Consider the following 24179-nt stretch of genomic DNA (forward strand, 5'->3'; position numbering starts at 1 on the left):
GACCACCTAGAGGGGTGGGATAGGGAGGGTGGGAGGGAGGGAGACGCAAGAGGGAAGAGATATGGGAACATATGTATGTGTATAACTGATTCACTTTGTTATAAAGCAGAAACTAACACACCATTATAAAGCAATTATACTCCAATAAAGATGTTAAAAAAAAAAAAAGCACAGTTGAGAAGTTGCTACAGAGAGTTTACAGCCTGCAAAACTTAAAATACCTGTCTTGCCCTTTGTAGAAAGTTTGCCAACCCCTGAAATAGATAATAGAAAAATAAAAGGGGGGAAAACATCAATGAAACTGCTTCTTGGAGAAGATCAATACAATTGATAAACCTCTAGACAGACTGAATCAGGAAAAAAGGAATTACCAATATAAAGTACAAAAGACAGTTCACTGCAAAGAATACTACAGACCTTAAAAACATAAGAGAATATTTTGAACAATTTTATGTTAATAAATTTGAAAACATAGATGAAATGGACAAATTTCTTGAAAGACATAATGTCAAAGCTCACTCAAGAAGAAACAGATAAACTGAATAGTTCTATTTCTAGAAAAGAAATTGAATTTGTAGCTAAACACCTTTCCACAAAAGAAACACCAGGTCTAGATGGCTTCACTGGTACATACCACCATAATTTGAGAAAGAAAGAAGACCAATTCTTCACAAATTTTCTTGCAGAAAATTGAAGAGAGAACACTTCCACCTCATTCCCTGAGGCTGATATTACCATAACCTCAGATCTTGTGTTAAAAATTTAAGTTTGCAGGTGACTTTTCCTTTTATGACAAAATACATACTATGTTAAAAATCCTATAATAAATCCCAGGAACTACAGAAAAGTAATTCCCAAACTGTCTCCTGATGAACGCATAGCCTCTGTATTTTCATGCCTACCTTAAACTTGCCCTATTGAAACACAACAGAAAGTAGGGGTATGGGATAGAAATAAGGAACTGGGAAGCATGAGAATAAAGAAATAAAAGATGTCTCCAGCATAAGGGATTATTTCATCAGGGAACTTTAGGAATTTGAGTTCAGAGCATGGTGATATAGAGGGCTAGAAATAGTGAATCCTGGAGAAAGGATTCACTCTAGGATGGTCAGAGGTGGCCATCCCTGTAGAGACGAATAGTATGTACATAGCGTGACACAGGGTAAAAGTATAGACTCTGGTCATGTTTTTTTCCATTCCAAGAGGAGGAATTCTTGAAGAGAGTTTAAGGGGTGGTGAAGGATCTCTCGCCTCAGACCTTTCTTGTCTCTACAGCACCTCTGATCTCAGCACCCTGTCTTTTGCAGACTTGAATATTTCAGGAGACTCCTAACTACGATCTCTCTTGGTACTCACACTCAGAAGATATTCCTACAAAAAAAAAAGGAACACATACCTGCTCTTTGACCTCAATGTTATGTTCCCCTTCCAAAATAAGGGTGACAGCTTGCATAATTTGCTTTCCATGAGTACTCATTATTTTATCTATGTGCTGCAAAACAATGGGAAACCCACAATTATCATTTGGAGAACAAAGAAAAAGACCATAGAAAAGAACAGAAGGCTTCCAAAAGTTAAACAATGTACAGAGAAGACTCAGAAAACAAGTGAGGAACAGAGAAGGGAACCACCCACATTTCTTTATCTGCCTGAAGGCCGCTGACCCTGTTGCTCAGGGAACATTAGAGAACAACGAGAAAGACCCCACACCAAGGCTCAGCCTCTCCTGCTCTGACATATGTCCACTGCTCTCCATGCTGACACTTTCAGAGGTCAATCCAGTCAATGTGGGCGGGGTAGGGAGGTATCTATGGAATAGCACTGAGAAGGAGTCTCTAAAGGGAAAGAAGCTGAGGCCCCAGAGATAAGTGATTTGGGCAGACGAGAAAACCCATCCTGGCCAGCAAATCAAGTAAAAATCAAGTAACAAGTCAAGGCAGGCTCCCATCCGGTACAGAGGAACTAGAGGACAGGCAGTACAGGAGTGGAGGGTTAGGTGGCCATATGGTGAAACGGCTCCCAGAACACCTATGAAGGTGACAGGTCTAAACATCAACTCCTGGCTTCTCTGGGAAGGGGCAGCATTTGAATCACACTTCTGGGCAGATGTTGATGGGAGCAGAGAGGCAGGACAATGTTTTGTGATGCATATGCAGGGGTAGCTAATCTGGAAACCTGGGTGATTTTACTTACTGGGCGAGTAGAGAGGAGATTTCTAAGAAGGCCCAATGTCTTCATCAGCACATTCAAATCTGAATCTGATAATAACCGGAATAGCTGTTCAGTACTCAAGCTTCGTAAAATATCTGCTTTTATTTTTTGTTCAGCCTGAAATGCCATATTCTGAAAGGATTAAAGAAGTTTCAAGAATCATGCCTATATTTGCATTATTAAATTATATTTTAATAGTAATTTTGATAATTTTCAAAGTATAAACAGAATCTGCAGAAAATCCTTCAGGATAAGTCACATCAATTTTCTGATTCCTGTTAATCACCTATAATTCTGTCTGTCAGAAGAAAGATAACTGTCACTCCTATATATACTCCTCTATGAGTAATATGACCACTTCCTGACACGGCATTTGCACGTCTTAAGATTTCTCAAATAAATACAAAATCTACTATTATATTTTTAAAAATTCTATTTATTTAAATTAAAAAACCAAACGCTTCACCCATTTCTCCCATCCCCACCCTTATCTCTGGCAACCACCAATCTGTTCTCTGTATCTATGAGCTTGGTTACTTTTGAGAATATCCTTCTGGTTATCAAGTTGCTTTGTGTGCACTTTAATAACAAAATGACTACTGACAACTATACTGTGCCATGCACTTTGAGAAAGACTTAAATGTACTCCCTTATTATGCATGAAAATAAGTAGTGGGTTTTGTTAACGTTACTGGCAGGAAGCACCTACTGTGTTCACAGTTCTACGCTAGGTGCTGATCCGCTGGGCCATATCATGCAGGAAGCTCTCGGGGGTAGGTGTATCCAACCTACTAGCAGCCCCAGATGTGCAGGAGCTGTTTTGCTCCTTTTTCTCCTTTTTGGACACATTATGGATTACCCCACCTTAACCTAAAGCTATAATAGGTCTGAAGGAAAAAAAACAAACAAACATGGCTGATTCCAAATAATTAATACATCAACTTTTGGTATAAAAAAAATCTCTTGTAAACTAGAAACTTACTATAATATGTGGTTATTGCCCTCCAGGAACTTTTTAAAATTAAGGATCTAAGATGTATGAAAGATCAAGTTACCTAATAACACAAGGCAACATGGCAGAGCAAAAAGAGTACTGAGTTGGGTGTCAAGGGACCCAGGTCAAAGAGAATTCCAAGGTTTTGTATTTTGTGGACAGAGAACATAATAACTGATAATATGGAAACTGATGAGAATAAGATAGTTAATATGAATTTGAGGAGTGGGATAAATTCAATTTTCAACATTAAAACTGTGCTTGTCAGGGAGCCCTCAAATGAAGTCCCATTAGCCATTTAAGTGATAGACCTGGCGAACAGGGTATAGTTCCATCTGGATATGTATATTCCAAAGCAACCTCTTCTATTAGGGGGCGTTGAACCCATGAGAGTAGATGAAGTCCCTGAAACTGTAGTGTAAAGAGAAGTAGAAACTGGGAACTGAAACTCGGGGGAATGTTCCCTGAGAAAGAGGTTGAAAAGGAGGCTAAGTACAAAGGGAGGTGAAAAAAAAAAAAATTAAGTCCTGGGAAAGAGTTTCAAGAAAGAGAAGTGCCAAAAGCTGGTGTTAAGGAGAAAAATAACTGTGAATCTACTACATTCAGTGCTTTCTTGGAAGATGATTATTTCCATCCAAAGTTCGTGTGAAAAGACAGCAAATATACATAGCACAGTACAGGGAGATGAATATGGGCTTGGGACAGGTTCAGAACCCATTTCCATCATTTATTAGCTGTGAGGCCTTAGATGATTCATTTACCTTCTAAGTTCCAGTTTCCCAATTGTAAGGTGGATATATACCAATATAATGTAAAATAAAAATTAGAGATAGCAAATATAAAACACCTAGTTTAGTGTCTGGCACACAGTGTTGAATTATAACTACTATAATTATGTTTAAAAAATTCATGTAGAATTACTCTATTTTCAATTTCAATAAATTTTATTTAAAAAAATTTTAAGGAAAAATGGTTCTCTGAGTTCATAGTTATATAGTTTTAGAATTCAGATTATTATAAATTATTTACTAGAAACTGTTAAGAAATCATTGAGCATGTATACCCCAATTCTGTTACCTTGGGGAAGTTATTTAACAGCTCTGCACTTAGCTTACTCATCTGTAAAATATGTATACTCTCTAGCTTATTTCACAAAGACGTTATAAAGGAGACACGAAAGTACTTTGTAAAATAGGCAGCGCTATACAGATATCAATACGTTCATGAGGAGGAAAACTTTTTTTCCCCAAAATTAGATGCCAAGTTTCAACACCTGTCCACATTTCTTAATAAACAGGAGAACCGAGGAACACAGTGGTCAAGCAACTTGCTTACATTTGAATCTGAAAGGTGAATGAAGTCTTCTAGGTCCTAAGTCTTTAGAAAACTGGGCCAAAAGAGCAAGATTTTTAAAAAAGAAAATTCCAGACATTTCAAAAACACATTCTTTAGTTTTAACTTTGATAACTGCTCCCTTCTCTTTGTGAAACATACCATCAAAGCCCAAATTCCATTCACTCGTAAAGCAGGATTTTCACTTTGGGTTAATCCACAAAGTAGCTCTACAGCTCCCGATTCTAAAATTGGCTGTGATTGGAAAGGAGAAAAAACAGTTTTAAAGTCAGGTTTGTTAACTAAGTGTATATATACGCTGGCACTCTATTTCTTTCTATTCACTCTGTATATATACCCTGGCACTCTATTTCTTTCCTACTCTTACCCAATTCCAAGCAACCTTCACAAAGCAGGGAGTGAGGAGGCCATAAAAATCACCTTGAGAAGGTCAAGAACAATGATTCTCTCACAAATCCAAAAACCAAAATAAACCCTGTCGTTTCCTTTTTCTCTGTAGTACTGAAAGACTCAGGATATATCCTAATTCTGTGTACGTTGCACACATACCCTTATGATCCCATTAACTATCCATATTCTTCTCACCCTCCTCTGAGAGGGCCACCCCCGCTTCATGCGGCATGTGTCTCAGGTGTTCTTTACAAGTTGTGACTATGAAGCAATATGGCTGGTTTAGACTGGAACTATCTTCCTTACAAATTGTTAATCTTATTCATCAATATGCTGTAGAATTCATCTTTTAGAACTACTTTCAGGACTACCTACAATCATACAAGCAAAACAGTCTTGTACTTTTATGGTCATATCACATTTTATACCTAAAATAGCATGTGTTAGTCTGACTACTTAACTTATGATACTTGGCTGAAAATAGGTTTTGGTAGTTTCTAAAAGATTCAAGCCTTAGAGGACTGATGTACCATCACTAACAAATGCTTAGAAGGCCATCCTTCAAGTCGATTCTAGAAATGTCTTAAGCAATACAGATTTATATACAAATTGTGCAGTTTTTTTAAAAAAACTTTCAATTTTGAAGTAAGTTCAAACTTATAAAGTAGCAAGACTAATATAAGGAACTTCCATATATTCCTCTCCCAGATTCACCAATTTTTTTAAACATCTTTATTGGAGTATAATTGCTTTACAATGTTGTGTTCGTTTCTGCTATACGACAAACTGTATCAGTTATATGTATACATACATCCCCATATCCCCTTCCTCTTGCGCCTCCCTCCCACCCTCCCTTATCCCACCCATCTAGGTGGTCACAAAGCACTGAGCTGATCTCCCTGGACTATGCAGCTGCTTCCCACTAGCTATCTATTTTACATTTGGTAGGGTACATATGTCACTGTCACTCTCTCACTTCGTCCCAGCTTACCCTTCCCCCTCCCCGTGTCCTCAAGTCCATTCTCTACATCTGCGTCCTTATTCCTGTCCTGCCCCTAGGTTCATCAGAATCTTTTTTTTTCTCCCCCAGACTCCATATATATGTGTTAGCATACGGTATTTGTTTTTCTCTTTCTGATTTACTTCACTCTGTATAATAGACTCTAGGTCCATCCACCTCACTACAAATAACTCAGTTTCGTTTCTTTTTGTGGCTTAGTAATATTCCATTGTATATACATGCCACATCTTCTTTATCCATTCATCTGTCGCTGGACACTTAGGTTGCTTCTATGTCCTGGCTATTGTAAATAGAGCTGCAATGAACATTGTAGTACATGACTCTTTTTGAATTATGGTTTTCTCAGGGTATATGCCCAGTAGTGGGATTGCTGGGTCATATGGTAGTTCTATTTTTAGTTTTTTAAGGAACCTCCATGCTGTTCTCCATAGTGGCTGTATCAGTTTACATTCCCACCAACAGTGCAAGAGGGTTTCCTTTTCTCCACACCCTCTCCAGCATTTATTCTTTGTAGATTTTTTGATGATGGCCATTCTGACCGGTGTGAGGTGCTACTTCATTGTAGTTTCGATTTGCATTTCTCTAATGATTAGTGATGTTGAGCATCCTTTCATGTGTTTGTTGGCCATCTGTACACCAGATTCACCAATTTTTAACATGTTGCCATATTTGTTTTATCATTATGTCTCTCATTCTACACACCCATATCCACATTATTTATCTTTTTCTGAACCCTTTGAAAGTAGAATGCAGGCATCATGACACTTTACCCTTAATACTTCAATGAGTATTTCCTAAGAACAAGGATATTCTCTTAGATACCAAAGAACATTTACCAAATTCAGAGAAACTGACATTACAACAATACTTTTTTTGAATCTATAGTCCATATCCCCATTTTGTCAACTGGCCCAATAAATGCTCTTATACCATTTCCTTCCTTTCCAGTTAAGAGTCCAGTTTATTTTTAATATTAAAAAATCAATCATATTAATGATCCTATACCTGAGTTCATCTAACTTACTTTCTAACTAGACCCTAAATATTCTGAAGGTGGATCTGAGGCAACGTAAGAGCTGTTCAGGATGATTAAAAGTGCTGCACTGACTGCAACCAGATCATCCTCAGCCGAGACCCCCACCACCAGGGCAGAGGAACAGACAGAAGCTCTGCTATCCTATCTCGCCTTCGCCTTCCTTCAGAACAACAGAAGGAAGTTGTTTCTCCCTTTTCATTCCAAGATTTCTGCTTGCTGAATAATTGTCTCTGAACCTCCACCTTGTTAGTAATGTCTTCCTAATTGCCAGTCAAAAGCCTGAAGGTGTTACAATGTAGAAAGACATTCATCAAAATGGGACGACTAAATGTACTTAATAAAGGATGGTGTCTAAACCTAGTTCATGATTGGGCAGGCCAGGGATATTTTAACACGATAAAACTAATGGGACGACTAAATGTACTTAATAAAGGATGGTGTCTAAACCTAGTTCACGATTGGGCAGGCCAGAGATATTTTAACACGATAAAACCAAATCTGTAAGGTTTCCCCCCTCCTTTATTAAAGTTTATTTCCATTTCCCTATTATAAAAATAATGCATGCTCAAACAATTTATAAAATGCATAAGGGGAAAAAAAATCCCCAAATGCAATCCTTCCCTAAACAACTACCATTAACATTAAACATTAAAAAGATTATTTTCCAATGCCAGCAGTTATCTCCTGAAATGATCTGTAATCCTGGTTTACAAAATTGGGTCTTAATATATTCTTTAGTAAATATAATTTGAAAATAGTCTATTACTTGTGTAATTATTTCCTACATTTGCAGTTGTAGGCAGTTTAGATTGACTGCAAGCTGTAATATCTTTTAAATACACTTCATATGCCAGGCAGAAAAGGGATAAGAGGAAATGATAATCATATTTTTAAATGATTTAATATGTCCCCCCAATCCAAACAATTCAGAAATAGCTTTTAAGCACCAATCCTCAAATTTCAATGTCAACTACTGTGAAAACTATTTAACTAAACTCTAGGTAGGCCGGGCAAAAGTTGTCTAGGAAGAGAAAATCAACACTAACCTCTTTGCTTGGAGAAAATTCAAGAAGAAGATTACATAACATGGAAGACGCTACTACTAGGATTTCATCTGGTGCATTCTGTAAAACCTGTGGAATTAAAAAAAAAGATACTATTAATCGTTTGCAACCATGGGGGTAAGATCACAAGAATAAATGAGAACAAAAAACACTTTATCTTTCAAACTGATTTCTCATATTGGAGAGATAGTTAGGAAAGATCCACTTGACATCGAGTGAAACTTTACATAGTGCTGTCATTATGACTGACTAAGGCCCTCACATCTATCTTGCTGGAGGAGAAGCTACAGCCCTACTGCCAGGATGGGGGCTGCTACATGGGAAAGGACATAGACACAAGTCAGGGAGCGGGTGCTCTATGTAAAAGGTTTGAAGATCACAGAACTGCTTTAGGGCAAGTTAACCCAATTTACTCCACCATATTCAGGCCACTTATGAAACCACAGAATTGCCCTAGGACCTGAGACTTTCTGATGTCTCTGGAAAGACTTGTTTGACTCGGAACATGGATGGATCAAGCTACTACTCAGGCAGGGCAAGGTGGGGAACTGGTTCTCAGGACTGGAATCACACAGTCCTGGTTCCAACCCTCACTCCTCCACTTACTAGACGTGTGAACTTAAGCACATTTCTTAACCTCGCTGAGCCTTCAAATTGAGGAAAATAACACTTCCTTGATGGGACTATTTAAGATTAAATGTGATTTGGTGAATAATAAGGGAAGCGGCATAGCATCGGAGTTAAGAACACAGAATGCTTGAGTGCAAATTTCAGCTTAACCACAAACTAGGTGTATGAATTCCTTGGTTATGAAATGGGGATAATAATAGTGTCTGCTTCATAGAGCTTATGTGAAAATTAATATATGAAAAGATTTTAGAACAGTAATTGTCACACAGTAATGGTTATATAAATAAGGTTTTAAAAAAGGTAACTTATTGCCATAATTGTTGTTATCAGGCACATAGCAGTTATACAGCAAACTAACTGCCATGGACTCTTACTGAACTCAGAAAACAACACAGCATGATGACAAAGGTTCGTTGCCATTAGCTATTATCAGAACCTCCTCTTTCTAGATTCTAAGAGAGAAGGCTTCAGAAACACTACCACGTATACGCAATATCCACTTCAAATAAATCCTTTGCATTTGGAATCAGATCAGGATGAGGCTTATGATCCCAAAAGTAATCCTAGGAGCTCTAGTTACGCAAATTGGAAATGGATCATCACAAAAAATTCAAAGAGTTAAATATATTATCAGCTAAATCAAGTCTGAGGTTCCCAAGTTAAGAACAAGCAAGAATTACAAAATGGAAGCAGTTCTCCTAAGATACTGTGTTTTAACTCTTCTGTGAATCATTAGTTAGTTGATTAAGATCACATCTCATATACTATGCAGGCTGATCTCTGTGTGTGCCACAACCCACTTTAACACCCTTTTCACCCTTCCCTTCCTTTGCCATGCCCTTCCTATGTCTCTCAGGTATATACTCTATCCATGCCTTAAGGCTGTCCCATTCCAGAAGCCTCCTTGGAGCCCTTCCAATCAGAAGTCATCCTATCCTCCCCTGAGTGCCCACTGCTACTGTCTGTGACCTCTCTCAGGGCCCTTACTACTGTTCACTTTCAAATTCTTTGTGCAGCCCTGCCAATCTCTTTTCCTACTGACAAATTTAAGCTTCTTGAAGGAATAATCTATAATAATATCTATAGTCTAATTTATCCTGGCCTGTATCAACTAAATGGCATTGCACAAAGTGGGTGCTCAATGAATGCTTTTGAATTAAGAGAAATAATCATTTTCCAAAATTATACTACTTAGAATCATTGACTGAAATAAGTGAGTACCTATCAAGGCTTTTAAAAAGTTGCTTTGTTTCTCATCTACGTGCTGGGGAATTTGCAATCATATGAATTCAGAGCAGGGTATTTTTTGGGGAGGGGCATTCTGTGTTTTGTTAAGAAGAAAAAATGACTTTAAAAATGTGTAACTTTTAAAAGAAACATTAATAAATGGCTATTACTTGTTTTAAAAAGTTGTTTGCTTGATATGATTCACTTTTTAAAGTATTATTTATTGTTTTATAGAGATTAATCTGCTTTTATAAGTTTCATTTTCAAATTACATAATAATAAATTAAAACAGAAAAGATTCTATGAAATTCTTAAAAGCATTTACTCACTACAGTATAAGATGTAACATGTGAAATTCAGAAGTTGACATCTAACACTGACCAAATAGAATTTCACCAAAATAAGAACAAAAAATAATCACAAATAAAAGTTTTAGCTAAAATCAAACGTCTACTCTCTTGTGGTTTGCTAACCAACATTTAAAAACATGGAAAAGCAAAAGGGGAAAAAGAATCAATAGACATGCAAGCAGCCTCCGAACTAAGAGAAACCTAAAAATACCTGAAATAAATCACTCATTTACTTCCAGGCTTTTAATACTAAACTTTAAATGTGCAACATAGTAGTAGTTTGATAGTAATTATACCCACATGTAACCAAGTGCTCAAAATCCTTTTAGACTGCTCACCAGACCTTTGCCCAGGTAGAACTAGTCAGAAACCATATGTTGCTTCTTTTCTGATTCATATGAGAGAGGGGTACCAAGCTGAGCAATCAGAGAAAATGGCTCCAGAGAAAATATTTGGAAGTTATTTTGGGAAACAGGAGAGCACTTTAAAAAATCTTGAATGGGGACTTCCCTGGTGGCACAGTGGTTAAGGATCCGCCTGCCAATGCAGGGCACACGGGTTCAAGCCCTGGTCCAGGAAGATCCCGCATGCCGCGGAGCAACTAAGCCCGTGCGCCACAACTACTGAGCCTGCGCTCTAGAGCCCGCAAACCACGACTACTAAGCCCACGTGCCACAACTACTGGAGCTCACGTGCCACAACCGCTGAAACCCACGCGCCTAGAGCCCGTGCTCCGCAACAAGAGAAGCCACCGCAGTGAGAAGCCTGTGCACCGCGACGAAGAGTAGCCCCTGCTCGCTGCAACTAGAGAAAGCCCACGCACAGCAATGGAGACCCAACGCAGCCAAAAAAACAAAAACAAAAAATTAAAGTGATATGTTTAAGAACATTTTTTGGAATGGACAGAATCAATACATCAAGATTAAGCTGCTATGAAAAAGGTGCAATCTAAGAGTAAGCAAGAGTGGCAACAGTAAAATCCCTTTACTAAGGAGAGCGTAATGCTTCTGTTCATGCTACTCCTCTCTGGAAAATCCTCCTGACTTCCTTTTGCATTCAAAGCTACTTCGTAATCTTCCTGCCTGGAGCCTCCCCCAACTATTTCTACCATACTTATGCCTCTACTGTAACCTGAGGCTTTAAGCTGGGGGCAAGAGCTCTGCAGTAAAAATTTTTGGTAGACTTACTGTGCCCAGAGGCTTTCACAGTAGATAATAAAAAGCAAAACAAAAAACCAAAAGCTTAAACAAATAAATCTGTTGATTAAATGCAAGGTGTATAGTTACTTAAAAAAAAGAAAAAAAGATGGTGAGACTAAGTTGACCTGTGGTTCTGCACTGTATCAGGGATAACATTATTAGTAGCAACCTGTGCATATTCTAAGTCTCAATTCAGATAATTATTTGACCTAAACCACCTTTTTCTTTTCTTTTTTGGTCCTCAAGGAAAGACCTTTAGGTCTTAACAAAGAAGTCATTCTGGAATAGAGAGACAGGAAGTAATAATTGTTTTAAAAAATATCCAGGGATTGCCAAAAGACTAATAAGAACAGGTTATATCTGTAAATGGCTGATTCCTTTCTTTTTTATAACTAAAAATTACAAAGATGCCTCTGGATATAAGTCTAAAGTGTAATACTAGACACAGAGGGAGATCAGATGAGTAACTAGCATTTCATTTAATGAAAGAAAGCCAGGCATGTACTTCCCCTGTCACACACGAGATGCTGACCTCAGAAATACACTCTGCACGTTCTAAAGAGGCTTAGAACATCAGATCTGAGGAGATAAATGTTCAAAACGCTTTAACATAAAAATCAGATACACTCCTAGACCAGAGAGTGCTGTCAGCTACCTCGCTCACTAAAGGCTCGGTGGGAATAGGTGTGGACTTGCTGCTTTCTTCTTACCTTCATTAAAGGTTTCCACACGGCGTGATCCTGGAAACTGGTTCGAAGCTGCTGCACAGATCTAGATAAACTGTGCAAACATCTACAAAGAATAATCAAAATTAGCTTCACAAGAAGCCGAAACTTTTACTTTTCAAACACACTGCTTGGCATTGCACAATTACTAATATACACTTCAAGTTTATCTACAGACATCGTTAATTCAACTACTTCAGGACTTCACAGGCTTTTCAGGCTAGCTTCTCTGTTAAATAGTGTTACGCACTGTATGAATTCACCTGAGAATACTTTCAAGTAACATTTGGATTCTGTGCTTACTCGGTGAAGGTCCGGAAAGGAAACAGGTTAAACACACGGCAAAGGATTTTTATTCAGGCCATTTAAAGCTCATACCTGACGGCAGCTAACCGCACCTTGACACTAGACTCAGACAAGCCAGTCACAATTCGGTCCATCATATTTTCAGTCTCAATGATCTGGAGAAAAAGGTTAATGCTGCATAAATAACAACACGAAGATGACAAACTTCACCGCTTGTAAATGCAAGTATGTTAATGTCCATTTTAAGTTAATGTTTTCAGCAAGAGTTTTTGCCTCTGGAACAATCATTTTGCAGTGGGGGCAGGCAGCTCATCAGAAAGGCAGGGCTACCCCACCAAGGACCTGCCAGACTGAATGACAGGCTTATGGGCAGATTATGTTTCTTCATTTATTTTTAAAGACACTTAAAACAATAATTACATGTGATAAATACTGCAGAGGTGTTGCATAAACAGTATTGAGAAAAAGCAAGATATTACTGAACTACCATTGGGCAGGTTCCTGCCAGAGTTTCTCCTGCCAGAGTGAGTTTCTTGAAAAATCATGGTCCATGCTCAGCCCTTACGAAAAGAAATCTGTGGGTTTCTGACAGAGACACCCTGTGGCTACTTTCCTCCCAAGCAAGTGGAAATTAAGCTAAATATTTAGAAAAGTAATCCTTGCCAACTTTCACTGTTAGCACCAAGTCCTGCTACATGTCATCATTACAATCATGAAGCTTTATTATTTTTTTAAAATTTAAAAACAAGATAGCCTACGATTCTCCTTCGTTCAACAATGCATAGATACAAAATAGTGTGTGGAAGAAATTAAGTTTAATTTGTGTGGTCCTATGGAAATACAGCATATTAAGAAAAAATGCGAATGCTATCAAAACCCAAATATTAACAAAAACAACTATTACTTGTTGAGTACTTCTATGTGCCAGGCATTGTGCTAATAATAAGCATGTTACATTACGTGACTTAAGCCTTTTGCAGGCCTTATTATTCCCCATCGGCACGTTAGGAAACTGAAGATTCTAGATACTCCAGAGTTTGCTTAGGATCACGGAGCTGAGACAGGAATCCAGGTATCTGACTCTGGAGTCCTCATGCTCAGCCATGCTTGTAACACTGCCCTGGTTAGAGCGGTCCCGTGCTCATCAGGTAGCTCCCAGCATGGGCAACACATTAATGGGAGTCATTACTTTCACCTGGGAGAACACCTGGTTGGGGGAACATGTAGGAAGATGGCCTGTGGAGTCTAACAAAGTCCCAGGCCAATTAAATCAGATTCTCTGTGGCGGGGCCTAGGCACCTGTATTTTTTTAAAAAGCTCCTCAGTTAGAGTCCAGTGTGTAGCCAAGGTTGAGGGTCACTGACCTAGACTAAAATGAGAGGAGTTAAAGGCTGACCTCAGAACAGGAGAGGGTGGGAAATCTCAGGATGTTCAAGCCGAATGGGAAGAGCAGAAAACAGAGTTGAAACGAACAGTGCCTGGGAGAAGATTACCAACTATTAAGAACAGGGAACCACACTGCAGTTGTAGGGTAGGAGGAATGGTCATTTTTTTAAAAACATAGTGATTTGCAGGTTCCGAGGTGGCTGAAGAAAACTTACATATTGATCTATTTCTCACTCCAGACCAGACCTAATCTCACCGTTACCTTTATGCACATCCACCCTCTGTCCTCATTGTCACTTCCAGCCCCGGAACGTCCGCCTATCTATCGGACCCTCATATACCTTTCTTTCTCACCTACCTGGATGCCCTGCTCAGATACTCCACATATTAGATTCCTTTCCACTGTCCTCCCACAACTCACTCCTGCTTCAGATCCCAAACTGCTGGTATTACAGTAGAAAAACCACCAAACCCGGCTGCCTGGTCTCTCAGGGTACGCCATCCCCCCTCAGTGGGGTCCTCACCGAGGGCCCGCCAGCCTTGCACTCCTCTGCAGGAGACTCCCACACTCCTTAGGATGTTTACCTCCTACCCCTAACGCTTCCTACCTCCCTCACACCCTCAGTCCCTCTGAGCTCACCTCATTTTCGCAGGGACATTGCTTTTATTCTGGGACACAAGTTGCCTCAACTTCCCCCTTCTCATTAACGTGTCTCCATACCTCTCTTCTTCACTCCTGTACTGTTGAAGCTGGGTACTTACAGCTCAAAGCCCTGCCCCCTCCCCCACCCCTTTCTTGCACCTTTACTCTGCCCCACGCCACCGGATACTCTTCCTCAGCCTGCCCCACCTCTCATTCCCACTCCTATTTAACAGACAGAAGTGCCCAAACATTAACCTCGTTAAGCTACAGACCTCTCACCCCTTCCCTTCCTTAAATGGACATGTGTCCCAAAGCTCTGTTCATCCTTACTCTACTTAAATGACACTGCTGTGACTTCAAAATCAGCTTGATATGGGTAATTCTCTTTCCTGACCTCTAGCTTCATATTTCCAACTGCCTGCTAAACACAAACGTAAGTTCCACAATATTTGGTGGAACGTCTAACTCATTACGTCCCATGCTGAGTTTATCTTCCCTCCCTAAGCCTGCTCTTTCTCTACATCTGTCTGTCACTCTAATAGTGTTATTATTCTCCCAGTCACCCAGGCACTACATTTGTGTTAATTTTGACTCCATCTCTCCCTGAATACCCAATCAAGTGATTTTGCACTGTACACCTTATATTCATTTCCTTACTAGTCTCGCTCCAATAAACTAGTTAGGACCCTATTACTATTTGTTTGGGATTATAGTGTTTTCCAAGTTATCTAATCTTTTGTGCTACAGCAACTGTCAAGACTGGTTGACTGACAGGTTACTTCAATCAAGGACTAGCCACTGTTCTTGAAAAAGACAAGGCCAAACCAGGACCTTTAGCATGGGAAGGAAATTAAAACTTGGGGCAAAAGTCTTAGGCACTGGATAGCTAGATGCAGAAGTCTGAAAGCTCCTTCCCAGTGGCTTGGGAAATAAATTTTACTTGAGAATAAGAAGGGATAACTTGGGAGAAACAGCTGCCTGTACTGAGTGTAATTACTTTATCAGAAAATAAAGTGATGGGGGCTGGGGCAGAGACAGGGACACATGATTACTCTCCAAGAACTGAGAAATACTATTAGACTGGCTCCTGGTGCTTATGAAACCTGGGCATGGGAAAGACTTGAAAGAGACTTCTGGATAATATTGACCGGCCACATCTAACCAAAGATGTAAATCTGCCAAGGCACAGGACAGGTGTAGCAATCATGTAGGCATATAGAATCGCTCTATGCTTCTGAGCAACTCAGTTGACCTCTCTGGGCCTTCAGTAAAATGAGAGGATAGAGCAATGATTATTTTACCTCCAATTCTTTGCAGTCAGGTAAATAAAAATTGTGTTAGTCTGTTTGGGCAAAACTATCATGTTGTTCAGAAGTGACATGGGAAGCAAGGCTGGTTAGAAGAGACTGGAGATAGTGCAGGACAGGGGGACAAAATCAGGGAGTAGGCAAGGAAGGGCAAACAGGGCACAGCTCCTATTTACATACCCGCATTTACCTAGTCACCAAATATCTGAGTGTCCACTGAGTGCTAGGCATGGTTTTAAAACTGGAAGATACAATGCAGGAGACAGAGCCCTTATTCCCACCAAACTTACAGTGTTGAACAAGCAAGTGCAATTAACTATTCAAGTGCTATGCCACTTGAATCTATGTCAGCAAGAGCTGACACAGGCCATCAGGCTTAAGGCAAACAGAGTGAAATAAGCACAAAGGGTAAGTAGGAAAAACATCCATTCTCAAGAATGGGAGTTTTACTATAGGCTGGGAAGTGGCCATTAATGACCTTACCAGAGAATGTTCTGGCTCAGGCCAGAGGACACTGGAGAACTATGTTAGTGGCCAGTCACTGCAACATAGAGTGGAGCTTTGAGCTTTCTCTCAAGTTTCTTGGGGGTGTGGTGGCTGACACTTTGGGCTGGAGGACAGCTATAAGGTGGCTGGAAAACTTTTCTCCTGATTTAGGATATAAAACAGTAGGACGATCTGGAAGTATATTCCCTTCAGACTACAGGTCATAGTCTTTCAAAATATCTTGCGGTAGGAGGCCCAGATTTGTAACTAAATTTGTCATGGAGGAACTTCAGTAACGCTACTAGGTTTCCAGAAAGCACACTACTTGAGTGTCTGATCTACTTTCTCCATCAAGATATCAGTCAGGGAGCAAGTGGGTGAATATGATGCAAAATCAGAATGTGAACTGAATCTAGGATTCTAATCCAGAAGAGAACCCTAAGAGGCTACGTGAATGAGCAACGTGATCTAACCGCAATTGTAGCCTTGAGGCTACTGACAGCGCCTATGCAGGGATAAGAGAATTATAGTGAGTACACTAACCAAAACGAGGATAAAAATGTGATGAGGAGGTAGGGAAAGGTTTGGAATCAAATCCCCAGAAAAAATTTTCAGGTCAGCTGGGAAGGAATTGGCAGTGGTCGCTGCCATAGCCCTCTGACCCACATGAGGGTCTAACAGAGCACTAGATAGCTTCTCAGATCTGGGGTTGGAAAGCCAAGTACAATAAAACACATTTTCAACAACCCCAGTACCGTGCTGTAAAGCCTTGATAATAATGGACAGCCAAGTCCTAGGCCCGCAAAGGATCTTTAGGTCTTTCCAGGATATAAGAGCAATGCCAAGTGGGGCTTGAAGTTGTTGTGCCTCATGATTCTTGTTGGAGATTCCTCAGCCATAGCTCAGCAAACATGCCCTGCGGCATAGCTTGTTGAATCTGCTTTAAAAGAGAGAGAGAGAGAGAGAGAGAGATACACAGACGCTGTGCCTGGCCGGGAGGAATATCAGTAGTGGACTGAATCCTCAGAGTGGAGGAGCCATCTCTCTATCTCTGCTCTTTTAGAGGACTGGTTTGTACATTTAACTATAGAATTAAATCACATAAAATATGTTGTACCCTAAACTGACCACACTTTAGGTCAATGGACTAGGTGCTGTGTACCTCTCTGCTGGTGTCTTCATAACTACATGCTTTTGCTAAGCTTTCTGTCTCTGACATTGCAGCTCTTGTAGGAGTAGATGAAGATCTACTGGAACAGCATCTGAGGCCCCTGTCTTGGGACAGGAGATCCCTACAGCCTGGGGGAGAGAAGGGTAGTCAGCCTAGAGGGTCATGGGGAAAATGCAGAACCCAGATAATCCTAAGGCAGAGGTTCATGGCACACATGGGAATGTTAACAAGATAAAGGTGGCCTTAGCTTAAAAGGGAATTCCCTAGGCCTCCATGAGCACTAGTGGATCCATAATTAAATTGTGGCCAAGTCATATACCATCTCTTCCTCAGAAAACTGAAGAACTGAAGGATTACAGAGTTAAAACAAATAAACAAACAAACAGAAAGACAAGACACAGCTATTCTTCCAGCAAGACCCAGGATGAAGCATTTTCCAGGTACTACAAACTTCAGAGCGGACTTTGAACTGTGATGAAACCAGATCAAGCAGAAGATGTGGAAACTGAAACCAGGCAGATTCTTAGTGGTGTCACCAAACTTCTCAGACAATTCAAAGCAGGTGGGCTCGGAGTCAAGGGAGTTGGATTTTCTTAATGTCAATTACTTATGCTAATGTGCACAATGGCCAGGCAAACACAATTTAATTCCAAAGGGGCTTTTGTGAAAGGTTCCTAGAAAGAGTTCCAACAGAGGATAACAAGACAGAACTCTCCAGAAAGAGTGAGGACTTGGAATCAAACTTTGTAAGTCAGGAGAGGCAGCCATCTAAGATCTAAGATGATAAGGTACCAAATCCAGAAAGTCTAGTTAAAGCAGCAAGGACTAAGCAGCCAAGCAGAGTGTAGCACCAGGAGTTCAGGAAGAAAGAGTAGGTGTGGCAAGGAAAAAGGATCTACAAGAGCCCTGAACTTGTTAGGTGTAGATGGCAATGCTTCAGTTTCATAAGTGTCAATGTAGATGGGTCTCAGGGCACACACTTGAGTCTTTCCTACTTGGGGCCACTTACTTAAGGTCCAGCCCCTCATCTAACTTATCTTTTTTACAGATGAGCCCTATGAACACAAGATCGGATGACAGCGCAGTTGACTGGCTTTGGAAATGAGGTAGAGGCTGGGAGGAAGGAGAAGGGTTAAGAGATAACAAAGTAAACACTAGAGTGAGATAAACACATACAGCCAGCTGATCTGGTAGACTGAGTAGCATTGGTAAGGGACTGGGGAGGGATCTCTTCCTAAAAATGGAAAACCAACTTTCCTAGGTTTTAGGATGTGACCATTCTGATTTTGCCACATAATACTTAAGAATATGCTGCCATGCATATCATGGAATTGCTTGAGCACTTTATAATATTTATAATTCCCGAGTACATCCTCATGCCATGTCCCCTTTATTAAAACAAAGCAAAACAAAACAAAAACCCCCAAGAGCACACGGCCTTTCATGAATCAAGCAAGGGCAGCTGCAGTGCTTGCTCCTAAACAAGTTCAACTGGGAAACCAATCCTCTTTCTGCATTCTTCTGCATGGCGTTAATGGCAGCAGATACAACTCTCTGAAAGAACTAAATCCATTTACGGCTGTTAATTTTTAGTTGAATAATGTTAAAATCTACAGAGGTCTTACAAATAAACTCATCCAACTTCTTTAGTTGACAACGAGGTCTTTGAAATTCAGAAAGATTAAGTCACTGGTCCAGGTTCTCTAGGCAAATCTGAGGCAGAGCTGGGGCTCCACCTGGTTTTCTTACTTCCAGTGTGAGGTCCTTTCTACTCACTGCACTTAAGGATAAGATTTTTGCTTAGCCTTAGTAAGTAAGTTGAGGCCTGAATTTGAAAATGAGGAAAGAAGAGAACTTAAAAAGTCAGTAGTGCTTTGAGAACTACATATTATATACTGACATCCTAGGCCAAAAAAGATTAGCATATACTATAAAAGGCAAGAGAGGTCATCATTAATAAACTGGACTGACAAGGGAAAAAGAAAAGGTATAACTCACAGGACTTACAAGAGAGAAAAATGACATATCAACCATTCAGCTTGGGTTGGAGTATAAATGCCAAAGGTCAGAGAGGATGCAAGTCAATGAAGTTAAGAAAACACTGTGAAGAAACCACCAGAGTGAGTTCCACTGACTTTTAAATTCAATTCCCTTATAATCTGATCTCCATTCTAAAATCAGGATCTAGCTTCAGCAGATACCAACTAAATAGAACTAATATTCTACTGTTCTCAGGCCATAAGCCCCATCTGCTCTGGATGAGAGCTGCAGGTTTTCCCAACCAGAGTCTATCCTATGTCATATCTTTGCCACTGCTCCAATTTAAGATTTTCTGACATTTTCCTCTGGCAAATATTTGAAAAATAAAGGGTAGTTTTTACCAGGGGCTCTTTTTTTTTTCCTAAAAGATCACAGCTTCTCTTAGGACAGATTACTGATCAAAACGTTATATTCTGGAGTCTCAGTAAACATCTTACAAAGCACTTCTTCCCTTCTCTCAGTCTTCTATTGCTCTTTACACCCACATTCATACCAGACTTCTCTAACTCCACAATCTTGGGAGACAGGGGGTTGGGAGAAATACTGGGTTGGCCCAAAACTTCGTTTGGGTTTTTCTGTAACATCTTAGCCAGAGAAATTGAAAAACAAAACATCATAAGAGTTGATCTGCAGGGCCTCCTTTTGGTCCTTTCTCTTGAAGGTACTGAACTAAATTAACATCTAAGCTCTCTTGCAGGTCTAAGCCTGGAAGCAGTATCACTTCACTTCAGGAGTGGAAGACAAAGAGGAGGGGGTTCTTAGGGTGGGCCTGTTTTTAAGCTTCTATATTTCATTCTTGCTTTTAAGCCTCTTTAAGTGGTATTTTGTAATTTCTACCTCAGGACCTTTTAACCTTCTTAATAGCTGAGAAACTTCATTTATGTTAAATGCTTAGAAGAAAAACTCAAAGTTCTAAACACTTCTACACTTTAGGGAAAAGTGGGAGAACTCTCTTGGCCTGACCTGTCCTTCTCCTAAAACCAAAAATATAAACACAGTGTGTGAGACATACTTATAATGTCTAAAAATAAATCAACACTTCCTCTATCAAAAAAATATTTCTCTACACACAAGAGTTCAATTTTTAAAGTTCAACCATTAGCTTTATGGCAGAATAGAACCTAAACAGCTGCTGATTTACACTTTTATTTTAGCACATAAACAAAATCATTATAAGTGACTATTCAAACAACAGAACTAGAAACTTCCCTTCCATCTCTTACTGTTTGCCAGGGATCTGAATGATGCACTGCCCTAAGAACTGTGCAACACAATGGCCCCGCTCAGCCCCTACTCTACACAAAGCTGTGCACGCCACAGCTTTGTGTAAGACCTGTAGTCTTAATTATCCTACAGGTTGGCTGGCTGAATTCTAATGCCCAGACATACACAATTTACTCAATAAATACAAGCACAGTATCTACCAAGTACTGCTTTTATGGAGCTTACATTCCAGTTGTGAACTTTACAGCTTGATAAGAAGTAACTACTAAAAGAAGATTTCAAAATGCTGCCTCAAGTTTAAATCTACTCCATAAGGAAGCTGTCTACAAAATAAAATTCTGAAATGACATCATTAACTCTGGATGCTTCCTTTCCAGAACATTAATTTACAGTGTAATCATGTCAAGATAGTGGCCTTAGAAAAACATTTCCAATTAAGCAGAAGGAAGACAGATACGGAGATCTTTCATTCCTTAATACCTTGGAAGGAAAAGGTGAGAATGCTTTTAAGTAAACTTCTTTATAGTAATAAATGGACTTCAATTACAGCCTTATTTTAATCATATTTGGGTGGATCACGGCAAAACTGGCTTTCAATGCAGATGAGACTTTTTACACATACCCAAGGCCCTGGAATTACTACACAGCAATTTAGTGTCTCATTCCTTAGCTGCTTTAAATTGTAAGCTCCCACAAGTACACACTAGCCTTCTGCTTCATTCCTGGGCACAAAGGAGGAGGTGTATCATAAATGCCAGATGAATAAATGGACATGATTACTGCATCTCATTATCCACTTTGTACCAAAAATTGTGTGAGAGAAAAGACACATTTTCTGAATCTGATGCTTTGCAACCACTTAATACAAACTATTGTTTTCTGAATTCATAGCACTACTTCAGACTATCACACATTCTCCAGTGACACTTCTTGCCATTTCATATCATAATTTGGCTCTAGTAATGGCATTTAATTCTACATGAGTAAAGTAATGAAGTGGTTAACAGCATAGGCTTTGGAGTCAGAGAGACTGGGACACGATGCAGGGGCTATCACTTATTAGCTGGGTGGTCTTGGTCAAATCACTTGTTTCCTGATCTGCAACAGCTATCTTACAAGGTTGTGTAAGGTTTAAGGGAGATAATGTGCTAACGCTGATTATCAGCACAGTGCCCAGCACACAGTAAGCGCTCAATAAATGGTAGTTCTGTTAAATTTGGCTTCCCAAACAGATTATCTCTTGATGTAAATACCTAAATTGCATGCCTTTTACATGCCCCCATACCACCTAACACAAGGCTTTGTATATAGCAAAGGCTGAATGGATATTTGCTTAATAAGGGAACTGGATCTTAATTTTTCTCGTTGGCATGGTGAAAAATCTTATTCTGGCAACTCTGCTAATCAATACACAGAATCTAAGGTTTCCTACCTTAACCAAAAGTCATAGTTATTACGCAATTTGTCTGGGTTCTGTCACATGCCAAAATCATTCAAACAAGGGCATCAGCATATAGGAAAGAATCCAGTGACAATGTTATACTGTCAACACTTGATAATGCCTCTCTTTCAGGAAGTCAGACAACTGATCTCCGTGCCCCAACCCCGATCCTGGGCTTTGGTAGGGTCCCATTTCTTTCTACAGTTCAGTGCGAAGAGGCAAATGGGAAATGCAGTTTTTCATCAAACTGGTTTATGGTCGTTTCTGTTTAAGCTATGCAGTTTTCGCACAGGGTGGGCAAAGCTTTTCTGCAAAGGGCCAGATAGTAAATATTTTAGGCTTTGTGGGCCTTGTGATTGTGCAGCCAACATCTCAACCTGCCACTGTAGTGCAAAACAGACACAGGCAACACATAAACAAATCAACATGGCTATATTCCAATAAAACTTGATAGACATTTTGTCAATTATATCTCAATAAAGCTGAAAAAAGATAAAGAGAGAAAAACTTTATGGACACAAATTTGAATTTAATTTACTTTTCATATGTCAGGAAATATTCTTCTTCTTTCAGTTTTCTTCCTCCAACCATTTAAAAATGCAAAAACCATTTTTAGCTCACACGCTACAGGATAATTACATAGGTAATAAGTACCCACAGGATATAGTTTGCTGACTCCTGTGCTAGCATTTTAATCACAGGAAAGAGTGTAGCACTGGTTCTGGTTCTTCATCACAAACTCAATCTTCTCAAGGTCTACTACTCCACAAATTTTATCATCCCAAACATTTCATTCATTTCCAGATAGAAAATTCTTGAAAATCCAACTAAGTCACTAATTTTAGTTCTACAGATCTAATATACACCATATTTTAGCCCATTTCTTGGTTTATAATCACCTGTCTTAGACTGTAAATAACTAATGGAACAATCAATCTGTACTTCCTATTTAAAAAAAAAAACAAGAAGTATAATTCAATGATTTATGCAACTACAATACCACAAATAACAGTAAAACACTCAATTTTATGTCTCCACTTAATGAAACTCTGAAATGTAAGTTCATTACTTGATTTTATAAATACCTCTATTCTGTATATAGCATTATCACTCCCAGGTTTGCTTCTTTCAGTATGCTGAAGGCCAAGGGTCTCAATACTGTGGGCAAGTGGCAAAACCTGGTCCTGTCATGGTGAACTCTTTAAAAATACTTACCATCATGAATCAGTGTTGCAGAGTTCATTTAAAATTCTTTGGTAGATTAGCTTTCAGACGATAACTAACAATTTAACCACAGATTAAGTCAAGGAATTCTGAATTCTGAATGAATTTGTTGTTATTCAGTAGCAGAACCAAGTCCTGAAGGGTGCTACTTCTGTGGTACCGTCGAAAACCTTCAAAATGTTCAAGGCATTTGTTTCAACATGTAGACTAAGGCTCAGAAAGAATTTTTTGCATCTGCCTGATTTCACGGCAGAGACAAATACAGAATTTTGACAGTGTACCTTTTAATTGATCATTTAGAATTACGGAACTTCACAAAATGTTTTAAAATATAAATTCATGGTACAATTATACTGTTACACAGAAGACCAACTAGTAATAAAATCAAGCAATAACAAATGATTAAAATGTTCAAAGTGAAGTGCTTATCAAGTTTTTGAGATAGCAGAAAGATATTAAGAAAAACTGACCTAAATTTACAAATATACTTTAAAATCGTGTAACTTCTAAAACACAGGAGATTTACATTTGTTCAAAATTTGAACACATGTATTTGAGATATGGTTTCATATGAATGATGACCCTTTGGAGAAATTACATATATGGCAACCACCGACAGTAATAAGTAATACTTAGATAAACAACGTTAGACAGAATTTGGCCTCCTTACTTTTCTCAAGACATCTACTACTTATGATACTAACAAATTATTGATTTATATTGTATATTCTATTTAACTCCAAGAAAAGCA

At 39.2% G+C, this 24179-nt stretch overlaps 1 protein-coding gene across 10 annotated transcripts in view; it reads right to left on the reverse strand.

The window, feature by feature from the left end:
- The window catches only part of ARMC8 (armadillo repeat containing 8), a 102507-nt gene that overhangs the window by 15107 nt on the left and 63221 nt on the right, over positions 1-24179 (reverse strand). For 6 of the 10 annotated variants that reach the window (XR_003679641.2, XM_055087437.1, XM_028489436.2 and 3 more), the window contains 7 exons: positions 12579-12661; positions 12186-12267; positions 8052-8138; positions 4700-4792; positions 2194-2343; positions 1397-1492; positions 222-254 (listed from right to left, as the gene is read on the reverse strand). Coding sequence is in view for 9 of the 10 variants with exons in the window: in XM_055087437.1 (XP_054943412.1) it covers positions 222-254; positions 1397-1492; positions 2194-2343; positions 4700-4792; positions 8052-8138; positions 12186-12267; positions 12579-12661 (624 nt within the window). In the remaining variant the exon portion in view is untranslated. The remainder of the gene's footprint in view (positions 1-221; positions 255-1396; positions 1493-2193; positions 2344-4699; positions 4793-8051; positions 8139-12185; positions 12268-12578; positions 12662-24179) is intronic. The other 4 variants (XM_055087487.1, XM_007107294.4, XM_055087496.1 and 1 more) reach the window with 2 other exon arrangements.

The sequence above is a fragment of the Physeter macrocephalus genome, chromosome 1, assembly GCF_002837175.3.
Source record: "Physeter macrocephalus isolate SW-GA chromosome 1, ASM283717v5, whole genome shotgun sequence".
Classification (NCBI taxonomy): domain Eukaryota; kingdom Metazoa; phylum Chordata; class Mammalia; order Artiodactyla; family Physeteridae; genus Physeter; species Physeter macrocephalus.